Source organism: Oncorhynchus kisutch, linkage group LG1 (assembly GCF_002021735.2).
Source record: "Oncorhynchus kisutch isolate 150728-3 linkage group LG1, Okis_V2, whole genome shotgun sequence".
Classification (NCBI taxonomy): domain Eukaryota; kingdom Metazoa; phylum Chordata; class Actinopteri; order Salmoniformes; family Salmonidae; genus Oncorhynchus; species Oncorhynchus kisutch.
The window spans coordinates 66,985,655-67,004,491 of record NC_034174.2 but is presented as its reverse complement, the minus strand read 5'-3'; the positions used below and the strand labels follow the sequence as shown (position 1 = coordinate 67,004,491).

Genomic DNA, 18,837 nt, shown 5'->3' with positions numbered 1-18,837 from the left:
CATTGTTATGTGTACATAAAGTAACTGTTTTAGAAGTGCAGCATGTCATGCATTGTTTCTCTGCACATTTCTACCATCAGATGGCAAACCTCTTTATGCTTTGTACAAATTGGCAGTCTGTCTCTGTGCTTCACACACACGGTGAGATAGTGATGCTGCGGCAGTGAAATATTCTATCCCTGGTCTCCTACACCAAGTTGCCTCCCAAATCTAAGACATGAGCATTGGCTCTAAGCCCATTCGTGGCCAGACAGAGCTACTTGACAGCTTACTAAATCACAATTGGGCTTTGCTTTAGAAGGGAAGATAATTGAATTTGGCAAATGTGAAAGATAGAGCCCTGGGTCGCTGTATAAACAAAACAGTGCATTCAGAAAGTATTCAGACCCCTTGAATTTTTCCACAGAAAGTATTCAGACCCCCCCCCTACAAATAATACCCAATAATGACAAAGCAAAAACAGGTATATAAATGTTTGCACATTTATTTCAAATTGAATGTCATTTTTTAAATGACAAATTGTAAAAAATTACATATTACATTTACATATTCCGACCCTTTATTCAGTACTATGTTGAAGCACCTTTGGCAGCGACTACAGCCTCAAGTCTTCTTGGGTATGACGCTACAAGCTTGGCACACTTGTATTTGGGGAATTTCTCTAATTCTTCTCTGCAGATCCTCTCAAGCTCTGTCAGGTTGGATGGGGAGTGTTGCTGCACATCTATTTTCAGGTCTCTCCAGAGATATTTGATTGGGTTCAAGTCCGGACTCTGGCTGGGTCACTCAAGGACATTCAGAGACTTGTCCCAAAGCCACTCCTGTGTGGTCTTGGCTGTGTGCTTAGGGTCGTTGTCCTGTTGGAAGTTGAACCATCGTCCCAGTCTGAGGTCCTGAGCACGTTTTCATCAAGGATCGCTCTGTACTTTGCTCCGGTCATTTTTGCCTCGATCCTGACTGGTCTCCCATTCCCTGGCGCTGAAAACCATCCCCACAGCATGATGCTTCCACTACCGTGCTTCACCGTAGGGATGGTGCCTCCCTGACCAAGGTTTCCCTACCAAGGCCCTTCTCCCCCGATTGCTCAGTTTGGCCAGGCGCCCAGCTCTAGGAAGAGTCTTGGTGGTTCCAAACTTCTTCCATTTAAGAATGATGGAGGCCACTTGGAGACAGTCAATGCTGCAGAAATGTTTTGGTAACTTTCCTCAGATCTGTGCCTCAACACAATCCTATCTCAGAGCTCTACGGACAATTCCTTTGACCTCATGATTTGGTTTTTGCTCTGACATGCACTGTCAACTGTGGGACCTCATATAGACAGATGTGTGCCTTTCCAAATCATGTCCAATCAATTGCATTTAACACAGGCGGACTCCAATCAAGTTGTAGCAACATCAAGGATAATCAATGGAAATAGGATGCACCTGAGCTCTATTTCGAGTCTCATAGCAAAAGGGTCTGAATAGTTATGTAAATAAGGTATGTTTTTTAATTTTTTATAAATTTGCAAACATTTCTAAAAACCTGTTTTGCTTTTCGAACATATCATTCCAAAATCATTCCCTCTGCTGCTATAACAGCCTCCACTCTTCTGGGAATGCTTTCCACTAGATGTTGGGACATTGCTGCAGGGACTTGCTTCCATTCAGCCACAAGCGCATTAGTGTTCGAGGTCAGGGCTCTGTACAGGCCAGTCAAGTTCTTCCACACAGGGCCATATGCGGCCTGCGACCTGATTCAATAGGGCCCGTGGAATTATGCTCAGATCACATAAAGAATTTGCGATAGTAAAGTTTTGAAAAACATTTTTTATTCAAATTAAAAGCCCAATGAATGCTTGCCTTTGTGTAATGATTTAACACCCATCACTTGTGGAACATTTATTTTTTGAAGGCACGTATAAATAACAACTGCACGAGGACAGACAGTGACTGACAGGCTGACACATCACAGTTACAAATAATAGCTAGCTAGAAATTGAGCAAAAATGTGTTTTTCAAAGAAAAGGAAAGTAGACAATGAATGTAGGGTGTTTTTTGGTATTTTTGCACATCAGATGTACAGCCTAGTCATAGCCTTCAAGGGAAAATTAATCCTCCTGACCCGCCAAGTAGAAGCCAACAATCTCACCCACCTTCCGACACTAATAGTCTGTATACATCGCTGCTGCGTGCTTTGAAAGGCGAGTTCTCGTCATTTTGAGGATTTCAAAGAGTTGGAAAATGACATGCTGTTGGTTTCCTCTCCTTTCACATTCAATGTGGATAACGCACATTGACCTGCAACTTGAGTTTACCGATCTTCAGTCTGATGCAATGATTGGAGAACTATTCAAAACAATGGCACTGATGAGGTTCTATGCATCTCGCTTAACAAAACTTTCCAAAGATTAGGAGTCATGCTCAGAAGATGTTTGTACTGTTTGGGTCAACCTATGCATGTGAACAGACATTTTCAGTGATGAAATATAACAAGTCAAGGCACAGATCATCTCTTACTGACTCTCTGCAATCCTGCGCAAAGCAACGCCAGAAACTATATCCGACTTCACTGCTCTAGTCAATGCCCATCAGAGACTTCACCCCTCACACTGATTGAGTAGTTTAAATGCAATGTTGAGCTCTCAATTTCTTGTGTTTTTGTGCATACCCGTTAACAAGAGTTCTGTCCATGGTGCTGAATGCACCGTGTACTTTTCCCTCGGTGTAGTTCATTGCATGTTTAATAAAGAAAATACCTACCAAAAGGAGAACATGAATGTGGTTCATTTCTGTGCATGTTTAAAAAGTTAAGTAGCATGTCTGGATGTGATTTACAGTAGATATCTGTAAACACAGTCATACACATGATGTATAATCCTGTAATATGATTCTGGCATGCAATGGCAAAAATATATTCTAATGTGGCCCTCCATGGAAAATAATTGCCCAGGCCTGGTCTAGAATGCAATTTTATGCTGTAGAGTTAAGATTTCCCTTCACTGGAAGTAAGGGGTCTAGCCCGAAACATAAAAACAGCCCCAGATCATTATTCCTCCCCAACAAAACTTTACAGTTGGCACTATGCATTCGGGCAGGTAACGTTATCCTGGCATCTGCCAAACCCAGGTTCAACCGTCGGACTGCCAGATGGTGAAGCGTGATTTATCACTCCAGAGAAGGCGTTTCCACTGCTCCATAGTCCAATGGCGGCTAGCTTTACGCCACTCCAGTCGACGCTTGGCATTGCGCATGGTGATCTTAGGCTTGGTTGCTCGGCCATGGAAACCCATTTCATGAAGCTCCCGACAAACAGTTATTGTGCTGACGTTGCTTCCAGAGGCAGTTTGGAACTTGGTAGTGAGTGTTGCAACTGAGGACAGACGATTTTTACGCGCTTCAGCCCTCGGCAGCCTCGATTGCATGGCTGTGTGCTTGATTTTATTCACCTGTCAGCAAAGGGTGTGGCTGAAATGGCCAAATCCACTCATTTGAAGTGGTGTCCACATACACTTCATGGCCAAAAGTATATGTCAAGTGGACAGGTGCTACCTAGGTGAGAGAGTGAATGTTTTGAACACATTAACTAAAGCTGACATTTAGCAAACAGAATTTTTATTTCACCTTTATTTAACAGATAGGCCAGTTGAGAACAAGTTCTCATTTACAACTGCGACCCGGCCAAGATAAAGCAAAGCAGTGAGACAAAAACAACAGAGTTACACATAAACAAACGTACAGTCAATAACACAGTAGAAAAATCTATGTACAGTGTGTGCAAATGTAGAAGAGTAGGGAGGTAAGGCAATAAATAGGCCATAGAGGTGAAATAATTACAATTTAGCATTAACACTGGAGTGATAGATGTGCAGATGATGATGTGCAAGTAGAGATACAGGGGTGCAAAAGAGCAAGAAGATAAATAATATGGGGATGAGGTAGTAGGGTGTGCTATTTACAGATTGGTTGTGTACAGGTACAGTGATTGGTAAGCTGCTCTGACAGCTGATGCTTAAAGTTAGACAGGGAGATATAAGACTCCATCCAGCATCAGTGATTTTTGCTATTTGTTCCAATCATTGGCAGCAGAGAATTGGAAGGAAAGGCAGTCAAAGGAAGTGTTGGCTTTGGGGATGACCAGTGAGATATACCTGCTGGAGCGCGTGGTACGGGTGGGTGTTGCTATGGTGACCAGTGAGCTGAGATAAGGCGGGGCTTTACCTAGCAAAGATTTATAGATTAACTGGAACCAGTGAGTTTGGCGATGAATATGTAGAGGGCCAGCCAACGAGAGCATACAGGTCGAGGTGGTGGGTAGTATATGGGGCTTTGGTGACAAAACGGATGGCACTGTGATAGACTGCATCCAATTTGCTGAGTAGAGTGTTGGAGGCTATTTTGTAAATGACATTGCCGAAGTCAAGGATCGGTAGGATAGTCAGTTTTACGAGGGTATGTTTGGCAGCATGAGTGAAGGAGGCTTTGTTGCCAAATAGGAAGCCGATTCTTGATTGCTTAGATATCAACGGCTTAGATAAAGGCAAACCATGCATTGATATGACAAACAAGTAATGTGGACAGGCAGTTTGTCAGCCTTACAGCAGATGGTAAATAGCCAATGTAACTTGGGTCTAAACATCAAATTGTTAAGGATACTAGCTAGATAGCCATGTTATGACACTACTAGCTGAGTAGTGTGTAGTTAACATCATGGTGTGTGTATGTGGTAGTGTAACGTGAGCTATAAAACTGGATGAACCTAGTGGAACACAGCTAGCTAGATAACGTTATTCCTCCGAGTCCTTTCATCAGCATTACTCGCTACTCCAGCTGGCTGTCATGCATGCAGGTTCGAGCTTGACAGTAAAACAGAACTACGGAGTAGACCAAAACAAATCCACTTATGCTCTCCCACCAGTAATATTCTGACGTCCTTCCGCATCTTCACCACTGCTGAAGACCAAATCTGCAAATGCGTTCATGAAATCATTTATGTTCTCGTGTGGTTTAATACAGCCACGTTCCGCTATGTGGCCTGGCTTACGTTTACATTTTCCCAGTTGAGCTTCACCAACATAAACCAAACTGACGTTGCGTTCGTAGTAAATGCCCTGCACTGAATGATATTACCAAACGGGTCCTTTGAAAGAGTTAACTTCGTAGTAAATGCCCTGCACTGAATGATATTACCAAACGGGTTCTTTGAAAGAGTTAACCTCTCAGACATAAAGCGTAGCTGCTGAGGTTGACATTTATATTATTAGTCATTCGTCTGCACACAAACTTGAATGTTACGACCGCGCAAGCTAGCCTGAACATGAAATTACGACCCGCCTCCAACGAGGCGAGCGAGGAGACAAATATTGTACAGCTACTATAACAACGCAAAACTCCATACACTCTTTGGGTGAAATAAAAAAGCAACATAAAAAATATGGGTGATTGTCATTTTATTTTGACCTCTAATAGGAATATTGTGCTAAATATATTAATTACTAAATATGTTATTTTATTTATCTCACTCGTAAACAGACAACTCTTTATGTTTTTTAATTTTTTAAAAATGATTTTCAAAACAATACATAAAGCACATGAGGGAACACAAGCATACATAGATTACAAACAATGGACAATCGAGCTACGGGGTACAATATCACATTACAATTACACAAGGACCTTAAGGGACATGCATATACTTACAATTCTAACAACTTTTTTGTTAGTAGAGCATTTAACCGTCTTAAAATACAGTTCAATTTATTTTTGTAGGGTATGAAAATGTGGTTTTCTGTTTGTAAATGTACATTTGTGTATATGAAATTTGGCCAAAAGAATAATGAAATTAATTACATAAAAATGATTCCGCTTATTTCTATTGTATGTAAAGAATCCAAACAGTACATCTCTCCACAATAATGTAAAATCTTCATAAATGTGTTCAATTATAAACCTACTGATGTCTTGCCACAGTTTTCTTACATGCATACAATGCCAAAAAAGATGCACAACTGTTTCTAGGTAGTCATTACAAAAGGAGCAATTTGAGTTGATGTTTTCCTTAAACTTCTTCATATAGTGGTTGGCAGGATAATATTTATGAATAATTTTAAAGGAAACTTCCTTAATTTTGTTAACAAGTAGGTATGTGTGTGGCAACATCCATACTTTTTTCCAACAGATATTATCAATAAATCCATTCCAATAAGGCATGACATAAGGTATAGATACAACATCCTGCTGAAACAAGGATCGTATCGCTCTGTTGTTGAATGGACCAAAAGAGAAACAAATCTTTCCTACTGATGAGTCAACAGGGTCAACAGAAGGTAGGCTCTGAGGGTCAGCTCTTGACATGTTCCTGAATAACATAGCAACACCTGAGGGAATGGCATCTAAAACAATTGCAAAATCTTTAGGTGTTACAGGGACCTTGTAAAGTGATAAGAATTCTTTATAACTGAGTAAAAGACCCTCTGCATTTACCAGTTGGCTCACCAATAGGATATTATTTCGGAACCAATATTCTAAAAACAGAGAGGTATTTTTATACAATATATCACGATTATTCCATATATAATATCTGTGTGGAGAAAAATTGTGTTTATAAATTAAGGACCATGACAAGAAAACCTGCCGATGAAAAGCAGAAAGTTTCACTGGAACTTTGTCAATATTATAATTGCAAAACAACATGAAGTTAAGGCCACCAAAAGTAGAGAAGACATGATGAGGAATAAAATTCCAGATAGAAGTGGGTCTTCTTAGGAATTGTTTTATCCAATTGATCTTAAAAGTATTATTTAAAGTAGTAAAATCCAGACAATTCACTCCTCCATTCTCATAAGTGTTCATTACAACAGTTTTCCTAATGTAATGGGTACGGTTTCTCCAAAGAAAGTTGAAAAGCATCTGGTCTATCTCCTTGCTTATTTTACGGTCAAGATATAAAGATAGCGCACCATATGTTAGTCTAGAGATACCTTCAGCCTTGGTTATTAGGACTCTACCTTTTAAAGATAGGTCCCTCTGTAGCCATTGATTTAGTTTCTTCTGGGTTTTTTTAATAAGAGGGTTAAAATTTAGAAAGCCTCTAGACTTCTGATCCTTTGTAATGGTTATGCCTAAATATGTAAGTTCTTCTTTTACTGGAATACCATAATATGAAGGTGTCACACAATCTTTGACAGCCATGAGTTCACATTTCTTAATGTTAAGATATAGAGCAGACTCTTTGGAAAAGGATTGTATCACATTGATCGATATGGGAATTTGGTTAGCGTCTTTCAGTAAAAGTGTAGTATCGTCAGCCAGCTGGCTTATAATAATTTCTTTACCAGCTATGGAGATACCTTGTACAGGACTATTATTTAAAGAATTTGCAAGAAGTTGGGTGATTAATAAAAACAGGTACGGAGAGATAGGACAACCTTGCCTAATTCCTCTCTTTAACTCAAATCTAGGTGAGGTGCCATATTTCAATTTGATAGAGCTGTTACCATTTGCATAGAGAGTCTTAATAGCCTTACAGAAAAAATCCCCAAAGCCAAGTCTCTCAAGGGAGTGGAAGAGAAACTGATGCTCTACTGTGTCAAATGCTTTATAAAAATCTAAAAATAATATGAAGTTATCCTCAGTTATTAGGTCTGAGTAGTCAAGTACGTCTAATACTAGTCTGACATTGTTAGAAATATGTCTGTTTCTCATGAAGCCAGACTGTGTTTCATCAATGATTGCATCCAGGACTTCTTTAATAATTTTTGCAAGTAGTGAGGCTAATATCTTATAGTCATTATTAAGAAGACAAATTGGACGCCAGTTATCGATGAGCAGCACTTCTTTTTTGGGTTTAGGTATCAGTGTTATTAACCCCTGACTCATTGTAGGAGGGAGAACATTGTTTTTAATACTCTCTAAAAAGATTTCAAATAGGAAGGGAGCTACTTGTTCAGAAAATAATTTGTAAAATTCTGATGTAATTCCATCAACACCTGGTGATTTATTGTTCTTTAGATGTTTGATAGACTCTATAATCTCTTCAACTTTGATGGGTTCATCACACTGTTTAGATTCTATATCACTGATAGAGTGAACATTATTCAGTGAGTTAAAAAACATATCTGTGGATTCCTGACAGTACGTAGAGCTATACAATTTTCTGTAAAAATTGCTGCGGTATTTAGCGATTCATTTTTGGTCATCTGTAATAACACCATCAATGTTTAACTTATGGATAGTGTTATTTTTAGAGTGACATTTCTCAAGTCTAAAGAAATAGGATGAATTCTGTTCTCCCTCCTCAATCCATTTTTTCCTAGATCTAATAAAGGCTCCTTCTGCTTTTAATTTATATATATTATCCAGTTTATTTTGTAACTCAATTAGTTCCATCTTCTCCTCCCCCAAGAGGTCAGCTGGGGACCTCTGAGAAAGGGAAGTTATCTTAATGATCACCTTTTCCTCCTCAGCTCTTCTGGTCTTAGCAAGATTACTACCATATTTTCTAAGATATTTGGACACCTCAAATTTAAAGAGCTCCCAGTTCTTGCAATAAGATTTTTCTTCACAAGCCCTTTCCCAAAAGTGTGAGAGCAGATCTTTAACCTCAAATGTAACTATATCATTATTTAATAATGAGCCATTTAGCTTCCAGTAGGATGTTCTACCAAGGTTTGTATCAGGGGTAAATATTTTGATATCAATGTAAATAGCCTTATGGTCTGTGAGGGGAGTAGTACAAATATTTGTAGTAACACACTCACTATCAATACATTTGGATATAAGCCAAAAATATATTCTGGATTGTCTGGAGCCTGTTTTGTTACTCCAAGTGAATGATCTTTTGGCCGGAAACCTCTCTCTCCATATATCAGTAAGATCAAACTTTTCCATAAAAAGTATTAAACCCAGATTCTGATTGGTTGGCCTACCTGGGGGCCATCTATCAGTTGAATTATCTATTGTAATGTTAAAGTCCCCTCCTATCAATAATAACGAATTGGGAAATTTAGATAACCAATGAAGTATATGTTTCTCTATAGATTCAAGCAACTCATCATTCTCATGTTTGGTGTTGTACCTGTAGAGGTTTACAGTAATGAGTGTAATGTCATTGTAACTGATCACAAGACAAATAATGTGACCAAAGGGGTCACATTCCGAGTGTAGAATATTACCACCAAAGGTATTTTTCATTGTAGTGACACCAGCAGAGCGTTCAGATCCATGGGAAAGCCAAATATCGTTGCCCCACTGTGACCTCCAGAAGTTGGCATCAGCCAAAATTGAGTGAGACTCTTGAAAAAAGCAAAAATCTGTTCGTAATTGTTTAGCAAATAAAAATAAGGCCTTGCGCTTCACACTGTTTCGTAACCCCCTAGCATTAAGAGAAACTATAGACAAAGACAAAACAGCAAAGATTATATAAAAGTATAAATTGTAGTAGGATGAGTCAAAGACGTAGGAGCAGTGAACGTAAACGATAAGGAACCGAGATCTGCACCATTTAAGTCAATTTAAAGTGAAAATAGCTTATTCCATAACCTTTGAAATTCAACTCAACTGGAAATTATGTTCAAGACCAAACCAAGGGTTCTTGTAGTAAGAGAGACTAAAAACCCTCTTTAGTGTAATCAGGAACTATTCTGAGAAATAAAACAACAAATAATAATTTAAAACAACAACTCTTTATGTTGTCCCCATCCTCACATATCCTTATGACACGCAAGGAGGAAAGGACAGAGCATTGTTTAGCTTCAGCCCAAACAACCAGAACACTGGCCTCACTGGCTCTGTGAATCCCTCCTCCACACAATGCAGCAGAGTCTGAATATCAGACAGGCTATAAAATGACAAGGTCCCATTCGTCACATCCAGAGCAAGTCTAACGATACTGGGGCAGCCATGTTTGATAAACTCCTCTATGTTATCGTGCCAGTAGCAGAGCTTGTTCCTGCTCCACTCCAGGCACCAGGAGTTGGCTGTGCGACCCAGCTGATCTCTGCGGCCGATGCTGAGGTAGGAAACCCCGACGGCCCAGCCCACGCTCGCCGACGTATCTACATCCCAATAGTGGCAGCCTTCGCTGAACTCCTGCTCCGCCATCCACTGGCTGATGTCAAAGCGGCCGTCATGGCATGCGGAGGACGTCCTCTTGGTCACCACTCTGTGCTCTTTGGGTATGAAGGTCAGGCTCCTGTGGCCTAGGGCTGGGTTGAAGGTGAGCCAGGAGAAGCTGACCCCAGGCAGGGGATGGGGTGGAGGGGCAAAGCCTGCTGACAGACATGGATAAAATGTGAGATTGAAGTCATTAGATGAACACAGTCAAGTTTATCAGCCTACGGTATCTGACCATGATAGAAAAAAATGACTTAATTGTCATACTTCAGTAAAAGTAAAGATACCGAAAAAAATAAAAATCCCCCCAAAAACGATTTGTTTCATTAGTTCTTTGTTGACAAAGTCCCACAATGTTTGCTTGTCAGCAATCAATTTTTCAAGATATGTAACTTTCAAAATACCAAAATCCTCCCTGTATGATGCATTTTGCAAATACCAAAATATTGTTTTTGGGTGGAGTGTTCCTTTATAATAGAAAATGACTGAAGTAAAAGGGAAAGTCGCCCAGTAAAATAATACTGGAGTAAAAGTCTAAAAGTATTTGGTTTCAAATATACTTAAGTATCTAAATTAATAGTAATTGCTAAAATATACTTAAGTATCAAAAGTAAAAGTATAAATCATGTCAAATTCTTTATATTAAGCCAACTAGACAGCACAATCTTCTTGTTTTTTAAATTACGGATAGCCAAGGGCACATTCCAACGTCATTTACAAACGAAGCATTTGTGTTTAGTGAGTCCACCAGATCAGAGGCAGTAGGGATTGTTTTCTTGATAAGTGTGTGAATTGTACCATTTTCCTGTCCTGCTAAGCCTTCAAAAGATAACCAGTACTTTTGGGTGTCAGGGAAAATGTATGGAGTAAAAATTACATTATTTTATTTAGGAATGTAGTGAAGTAAAAGTAAAAGTAGTCCAAAATATTAAAAGTTAAGTACAGATACCCCCCAAAACGACTTAAGTAGTACTTTAAAGTATTTTTATTCAAGTACTTTAATCCACTGGTATCTGATGTACTCTAATTCAACAGATGTCTTCGAATGGCTATACTGTATATAGTGGTTGATTGGTGCAAACAGCACATTATATTTACAGTATTCAGTACATTATAAGGAGTAATATTCAAATGAGACTCAAGAATAGGACAAATTCTACAGTCTACCTTCAGCCCGGTGTCTGTCATTTGAAGGAGGGGAGATGGGCAACTCCTGAACCCGACCATCATGGGAGGCTGGGACATCTGGACACCTGTCATCTGTCACTTCTGAGCTTGTGTCATTTATAACAACAGGGGCCTCCATCTATATGACAAGATAACACAACACAGGAGCATGAAAATTAACTTTCAAAAATATGATCTTTCAAAAATATGATCTTTAAAAAAGAAAACCAACTAAGGAGGAAGTTGTAGCCTACTGTAAATACTGTATCTGGAAAGTTTACCTGTTGCTGTTGAATAGTAGTTCCCAGCTCAGATGGTCTGTTGATATCAGTCTGTTGTGAGTGTGAGGCCACACATTCTTCAGCTTTATTTTCTTTGAAGTCCTGACAATTATATAATGTAATATTATATAATACAATTAAACTATTTCTACTAATTGATAAATACTATAAAGTTATTTATAGTTGTGCACTTGTTTATGGTAAAAAATAAATAAAAGTGAATCCTCCAAACGGATTTATTCCTATTTAAAATTCCGTGTTATTATGTAGCGACGTCGATCGCGACAGGAGTCAATAAGCACACTCTGTTCATAAAAAATAAACAACGTTTTAACTTACCACTTCCATTTCATGTCCTTTTGTAAATTCTTCAGTGGATACAAAACGTTTATGTTCGTAATGAACATTCACGATGTTACAAAGTAGAACATTTTTATTCAGTTTAAAACCTGTTCGAATTTTTCCTCTGCAACCGGGACAATCCTTCCTCGTCTTCGCTCTTCCAAGTAGATAATCCTCTAAACATTTCATACAATAACTGTGGCCACAAGTCACCGGATCAGTGAAAATGTCAAAGCATATTGAACATGTGAGACATTTAGCTATATCTGTAAGAAGTTCTTCATGTAGCAACGCCATTGCGGTTCGGTGTGTAGGCTAGAATGCCTGAATTGAAACCGAAAGTGCAGTAAGGGAGGGTACAGTAAAGCAGATTGCAAATTTTCCGAACGGGATTTTTCCTCTCGAATATTTTTTTTTTACCTAATTAATAAACAACACCAATTAATTATCTCTCTCTTTCTGTGTGAGTGTTTGAAAGCACGGAAATACAGTGTGTCTGTGTCTTGTCATATGTTAATCAATGCAACTGTAGGCTTGTCATGTATAACGTCTGTTGGTTGTATTTGTCACACCCTGATCTGTTTCACTTGTCTTGTGATTGTATCCACCCCCTCCAGGTGTCGCTTATTTTCCCTGGTGAATATATCCCTGTGTTTCCTGTCTCTCTGTGCCAGTTCGTCTTGTATGTTTTTCAAGTCATCCAGCGGTTTTCCGTACTCCTGCTTCTATTTTTTTCTGGTTAATATATTCACTCACCTCAAAACTGTATATAACCATAACTTTCTCTCCTACTGAAAGCCTAGCTGCATTGCCACCTGATTTTATTTTTTTGCCCAAACTGGTATTCTCAAGTGTAGGATGTGGACACCTGCCTCTAATTGAGAACAAATCTAGGCAACCATCGACCAACATAAACACCTAGATGAAAACAACCCCATAAATCTACAAAAACCCCTAGACAGTACAAACACCCTAGAATAAGACAAAAACACACATATCACCCATGTCACAGCCTGACCTAACCAAAATACTAAAGAAAACAAAGAATACTAAGGTCAGGGCGTGACAACCTTTATTGAACTAAGCAAGTCAGTTAAGAACAAATTCTTATTTACAATGACGGCCTACCAAAAGGCAAAAGGCCTCATGCGGAGACGGGGGCCTGGGATTATTCTTATATATATTTTTAAATACAATATAAATATAGGACAAAACACACATCACAACAAGAGATAACACATATGGAATCATGTATTAACCAAAAAAGTGTTAAACAAAACAAAATATATTTGAGATTCTTCAAAGTAGCCACCCTTTGCCTTGAAGACAGCTTTGCACACGCTTGGCATTCTCTCAACCAGCTTCATGCGGTAGTCACCTGGAATGCATTTCAATTAACAGGTGTGCCTTGTTAAAAGTTAATTTGTGGAATTTCTTTCCTTCTCAATGGGTTTGAGCCAATCAGTTGTGTTGTGACAAGGTAGGGTGGGTATACACTTGATAGCTGTATTTGGTAAAAGACCAAGTCCATATTATGGCAAGAACAGCTCAAATAAACAAAGAGAAACAATAGTCCATCATTACTTTAAGACAAGAAGGTCAGTCAATCTGGAAAACTTCAATAACTTTGAAAGTTTCTTCAAGTGCAGTCACAAAAACCATGAAGTGCTATGATGAAACTGGCTTTCATGAGGACTGCCACATGAAAGGAAGACCCAGAGTTACCTCTGCTGGAGAGGTTAAGTTCATTATAATTAACTGCACCTCAGATTGCAGCCCAAATAAATTATTTACAGAGTTCAAGTAACAGACACATTTCAACATCAACTGTTCAGAGGAAACTGAGTGAATCAGGCCTTCATGGTCAAATTGAGTGCTGCGTCAGATGACCTGGCCTCCACAATCACCTAATCTCTACCCAATTGAGATGGTTTGGGATGAGTTGGACCGAAGCATGAAGGAAAAGCAGCTAACAAGTGCTCAGCATATGTGGGAACTCCTTCAAGACTGTTGGAAAAGCATTCCTGGTGAAGCTGGTTGAGAGAATGCAAAGACTGAGCAAAGCTGTCATCAAGGCAAGGGTGGCTACTTTGAATCTAAATTCTAAAATATATTTACTATCTGATGTGTTATTTCATAGTTTTGATGTATTCAATATTATTCTACAATGTAAAAAATAGTAAAAATAAAGAAAAACCCTAGAATGAGTAGGTGTGTCCATACTTTTGACTGGTAGTGTATATTTGAGACTTCTCAATCCCGAGAAATCTCAGTCAACCAAAATGGGGTTAGTCCAAGTAGCCCTGTATGGCATCAACTGAGCTACAAAAGTATTCTGAAGGGGCAAATTCAATTTCAACATTTATGAACATAGGGTCACTACAGTTATTGTTACTTGTGGTCAAAATCATAATTTTTAGTTCATACTATGAGGGGGGAGGGTGTTAAATGTATTTCACAGTAAAAGGGGAGGGTCGTGTGAAAATATTTTTAATGTTGGGGAGGGGGGTGCATTTTTTCTTATGACACTGTGAGTTATATTTGACATATATGGCCACTCCTCCCCCTTTCTGTAATCTGTCACATCTCAATACATTATAATCATTTACTTTAATGTCTTTATCAAAGACAGAACCATTGAACCATGTTTCCGAGAGAACCAGAACGTCAGGACACTAGTCTTGTACGCAAATGTCAATTGTGTTCATTTTTAAAATCATACTTCACACATTTAGGTGCATTATCCCAAGCCCCCTTCGAGAAGTCAGAGGGCGTATTCAGCTTATTCACATAAGAGTTAACAGGCATAAGATCATCTGTAACAATTTTTTGAGTGAGCTGAACCTTTGCCAAGGCCCCTGGCAACCACGTGAGAGCAGAACAAACTGAGCATTTGGCAGTCGTCCCTCAAGTCACAGGACGCAGAGGCTGGGCCGGGAGCTGGGAGAGCAGTGTTGGCAGAGCTCAGTCCACCCGGATGAAGCTCCCACCAAAGGAGCGGAGCTGCTACAGAGGACCAGAGTGGTTGCCAGTGCTGCATTCTGGGTGTGCACAGGAGGCCTTGGTGTGGCTCCTGTTTGAAGGGTTGGGGCTTCCATGGGGGGCAGGAGTGTCTCAGGCCTGACCTGGGGATGGGAGTAGGGAGGGAAACCGAAACTAGCCTGGGAGAGAGGTTGTGGCGGGAATTGAGGAGGGTGGTGTGGAGGGCAGTGTGGCTGGCGAAGCTCCAAACTCTTCAGCATATGAGTGCTGATGATGTGAATGATGCATGGTGTGGACTGCATCATGAGGTGCACTACCCTCGACAGTGTGCTGTGATGGGCCGGGTCTGGTAGAGATATTAGGTTTCAGGTAAGACCCCAATGCAGACTGTGTTGATTGTTTTTATTACAGTAATAGTGGTAGGCAAACGACAGATCAAGGCAGGCAGGGGTCGATAATCCAGAGTATTGGGCAACGGTACAGGACGGCAGGCATGCTCAGGGACAGGCAGAGTGGTCAGGCAGGCGGGCTCAGAGTCAGGACAGGCAAGGGTCTAAACCAGGAAGGTGAGAAAAAGAGAGACTGGAGAAAAGCAGGAGCTGAGACAAAACTGGTCTGGTTGACTTGACAAACAAGACGAACCTGCAACAGGCAAACAGAGAACACAGGTATCAGTACCCAGGGGATAATGGGGAAGATGGATGACACCTGGAGGGGGGTGGAGACAAGCACAAGGACAGGTGAAACAGATCAGGGTGTGACAGATGTGCTGTGATTGGCTGGGTCTGGTTGAGCTGTGCTGTGATGGGCCTGGTCTGGTGGCATAGGAGGGAGGTTCTAGGGGGAATTGAAGAGGTTGGTGTGGAGGGCAGTGTGGCTACAAAATCTGTATTGGGCCTCTATGACTGTGTAACGGTTGGGCATAGCTCAGTGTATCTGCATGCAGTTCCTGGGAAGAGAAGTGGTGGAGAGTGGTGTGGGGGCAGTGTTGCCGGCTGTTCTCCAGTCTCTGTGAGGTGCCACCAGATGCAGCTCTAAAGGAGCATTTGATTTGTCTCAAGGAGTTGGTGGCTGTTCTGTTGCTCCTGTGGGGTGAGGTGGACTGGCCACCCAGAGCAACATCCTTAACATCCTGGTAACGGTGGGGACTGCCTTTGTAATGGCAATTTTAATGTTAGTGCTTTTCTTAGAACCAATTTCTGTGTTCATGTGTTACGCCCCTGAAAACAGGGGAGAAATAATCACGAGAGTGATACGGTGTTGTATTCTCAATTTAACGTTTAGTTGAATGATTTCACAAAAGTAACACATTACAAAACAACAGAAAAACCATTATACAAATAACACAGCAAAATATCTCATTAACAACGTACATGTTCATTCACAATCGACATAAAATGGCAGCTACTCTCAGTACGATGCTATTCTTCACTTCAACCGAGCAGGGCTAATATTACTCTCTTCAAACTTAACTCTAACTTCCTCAAAACGTTACTAAGACACACCTTAAACACTCTTGACATGTTAGTGAGTTATAACATGTAATTACTATTTTTATCATCAATAAAGTACCTGAAAACAGGGGAGAAATAATCACGAGAGTGATACGGTGTTGTATTCTCAATTTAACGTTTAGTTGAATGAGAAAAAGACCGCGATTTCCCCCAGGAATATGGGTGGAGACCAGAGCAATCGATCTCCGGCTCATAGATTAAGAGCATTTCGTAGATCACAGATTAACACTTTTAGGCACTACAAAATCAAGTAATCAATATAACATTTACACATTACTCTCACAATTCGTACCCTTTGACAGATTTGAACTTTAACACAATTATATGAATGTTATCAATCTTTATCAACTGATACTGAATGCATCTTTTTAACCTTAGATGTTTTAAGATCCTCACATACTATGAACTTACTAATACTTTTTAATGTATAACAGGCTATGACTATTTCCTTTAACCTGTCACACTCTCCCCGACACAATAAATGTTGTCCCAACATTACCAACATTGTCTTCTTCAACAGTCCGTATGCACTGGACCTAGAAAATCCTCTTCTGTAAGGTAGTACTTGAGCAGAGGTCAAGGGTCACAGTTCAAATATAACTAACAAGTTATATTCACAGTCCATATCTGTTGACCAGCTATATAACATAAGCAGTATTTTCTCATACTATTGATCAACAGTCCATCAATTTTAATGATCTATATGCATAGTCTGCAAATTGTCTCTTTTGACAGTCTGTGAAATCAGACAGTAGTCCATGGTCAAACATGTCAACTCTGTAGTCTCATGTTTGCTGAAGCCCATACATGTAAGGTGGCTGAAAGTAACATTGCTGTAGTGATGGCAGCCATGGAACCAGTCCTGGTGCAGAGTAGACAGGGAACAACTGTGGCTGTGGCTGTATACTGTAGCAGGAAGGGATACCAAGCTGATCATAGGTGATACGTCTTGGAGGGTGTCTCTCTCTTTGTGGCAGTGGGTAGGCTGGTTCCTCAGGTTCAGCAGCATCAGTATATGAAGGAAAGGCACTTGGTGGACGATCATCAGGCAAATTTTCAGCAGGCAAGTTACTCTCCTCAGCAGGCATGCTCCTTTAACTGTTGTTGTCTCCTCCAGCCGCTTTTCAACAAGAAGCTGTGCTGGTAGCGTATCAGGGACTGGCACTGCAACTGTCTGTTTCACTGTTGGGGGCCTGTGTTCCCACTCTCTCGCTGGTTCAGCATTCCTCTCCTCAGGTACTGTAGGAGATGTGGGAACCTGTAGCGGCTCATGATGAAGGTCATATTCATCCCCACTATCTTCATCAGAATCTAGAGTCTGTGACGCAGGCTGGTGTCTCCTCGTTTTCTGACTTCTGTCCACTTTGGTCATTTCTGGTTGTGTCTCAAAAGGTAAGTGGTCACAGGACATGAGCAGATTTCTGTGCAGGACCCTGGAGCGTCCCCTACCCTTTTCTGGTCTCAATTCATAAATCGGCAGGTCTGAACCCATTTGTCTCACCACTGTGTGAATTGTATCTTCCCAATAGTTACGGAGTTTTCCTGGTCCTCCTCTTGGTGTCAGGTTTTTAATCAGAACTCGCTCGCCAGGCTGTAGCACTGAACTCCTAACTTTAGTGTCATAGTACTTCTTACTTCTTTCAGCGGCTTTCTGAGCATTTTCATTTGCAATGGCGTATGCTTCTTCCATCCCTCGTTTCCAGTTCTCCACGTATTCTCGCTGGTTACTGGAACCTGCCTCTGTGCACAATCCAAAGAGCATATCAACTGGAAGCCTGGGTGATCTCCCAAACAGAAGATAAAATGGTGAATAGCCAGTCACTTCGCAACGGGTGCAGTTATAGGCATAAACCAATTTGTTCAGAGACTCCTTCCAATTTTACTTTTGTGTCTCAGTTAGTGTCTTTAACATTTGCAACAATGTTCTGTTCATGCGTTCCGCTTGACCGTTTCCCATCGGGTGATAGGGTGTTGTCCTGGACCCCGCCATGCCACTGAGTTTCTTTAACTGATGGAACAACTGATTTTCAAATTCTCCCCCTTGGTCATGGTGGATGCGGGACGGGAACCCAAACTTCAGGGCAAAGTCATTGAAGATGAGATTTGCAGCAGTTTTACCTGACTTTGATGTGGTGGCGTAGGCTTGAGTGAACCGTGTAAAATGATCAACAATCACGAGGATGTACTCATATCCCCCTTTGCATCTGTCGAGATGAAGGAAGTCAATACATACCAGTTCAAATGGCTGTGTTGTCACAATGTTTGTCAGAGGAGCTCTTGTTGCATGGGCTGGCTTTTTCTGCTTGACACAGCTACAAGTTTTAGTCACATAGTGCTCGATGTCAGATTGCATATATGGCCAGAAGAAGCGGTCACGTACTAGTGATACAGTGCGGTCAGTACCTTGGTGTCCCATGTTATTGTGCAACTCTTCCATCACTTTACCTTTGTACTGCTCTG

General features: G+C 40.5%; 2 protein-coding genes across 3 annotated transcripts in view; both read right to left on the bottom strand.

The window, feature by feature from the left end:
• Positions 1–5,232, bottom strand: part of LOC109868213 (mitochondrial Rho GTPase 1-A-like) — a 37,371-nt gene extending 32,139 nt beyond the window's left edge. Inside the window, exon 1 of the mRNA XM_031835742.1 lies at positions 4,866–5,232. Within this exon, the coding sequence (XP_031691602.1) occupies positions 4,866–4,920 (55 nt within the window). The 5' untranslated portion in view covers positions 4,921–5,232. The remainder of the gene's footprint in view (positions 1–4,865) is intronic.
• A 4,324-nt stretch (positions 5,233–9,556) lies between these two features.
• LOC109893237 (E3 ubiquitin/ISG15 ligase TRIM25-like) lies at positions 9,557–12,232 on the bottom strand. 2 transcript variants are annotated; one of them, XM_020486397.2, is made up of 4 exons: positions 11,879–12,232; positions 11,540–11,641; positions 11,259–11,397; positions 9,557–10,249 (listed from the first exon to the last, which is right to left on the bottom strand). In XM_020486397.2, exons 1-4 carry the CDS (start codon positions 12,176–12,178, stop codon positions 9,690–9,692), a joined length of 1,101 nt encoding a protein of 366 aa, XP_020341986.1. In that variant the 5' UTR covers positions 12,179–12,232; the 3' UTR covers positions 9,557–9,689. The 2 variants fall into 2 exon arrangements, with proteins under 2 accessions (XP_020341986.1, XP_020342074.1); XM_020486485.2 differs by having other exon boundaries at positions 9,557–10,246.
• Between the last annotated feature and the right edge of the window lie 6,605 nt (positions 12,233–18,837).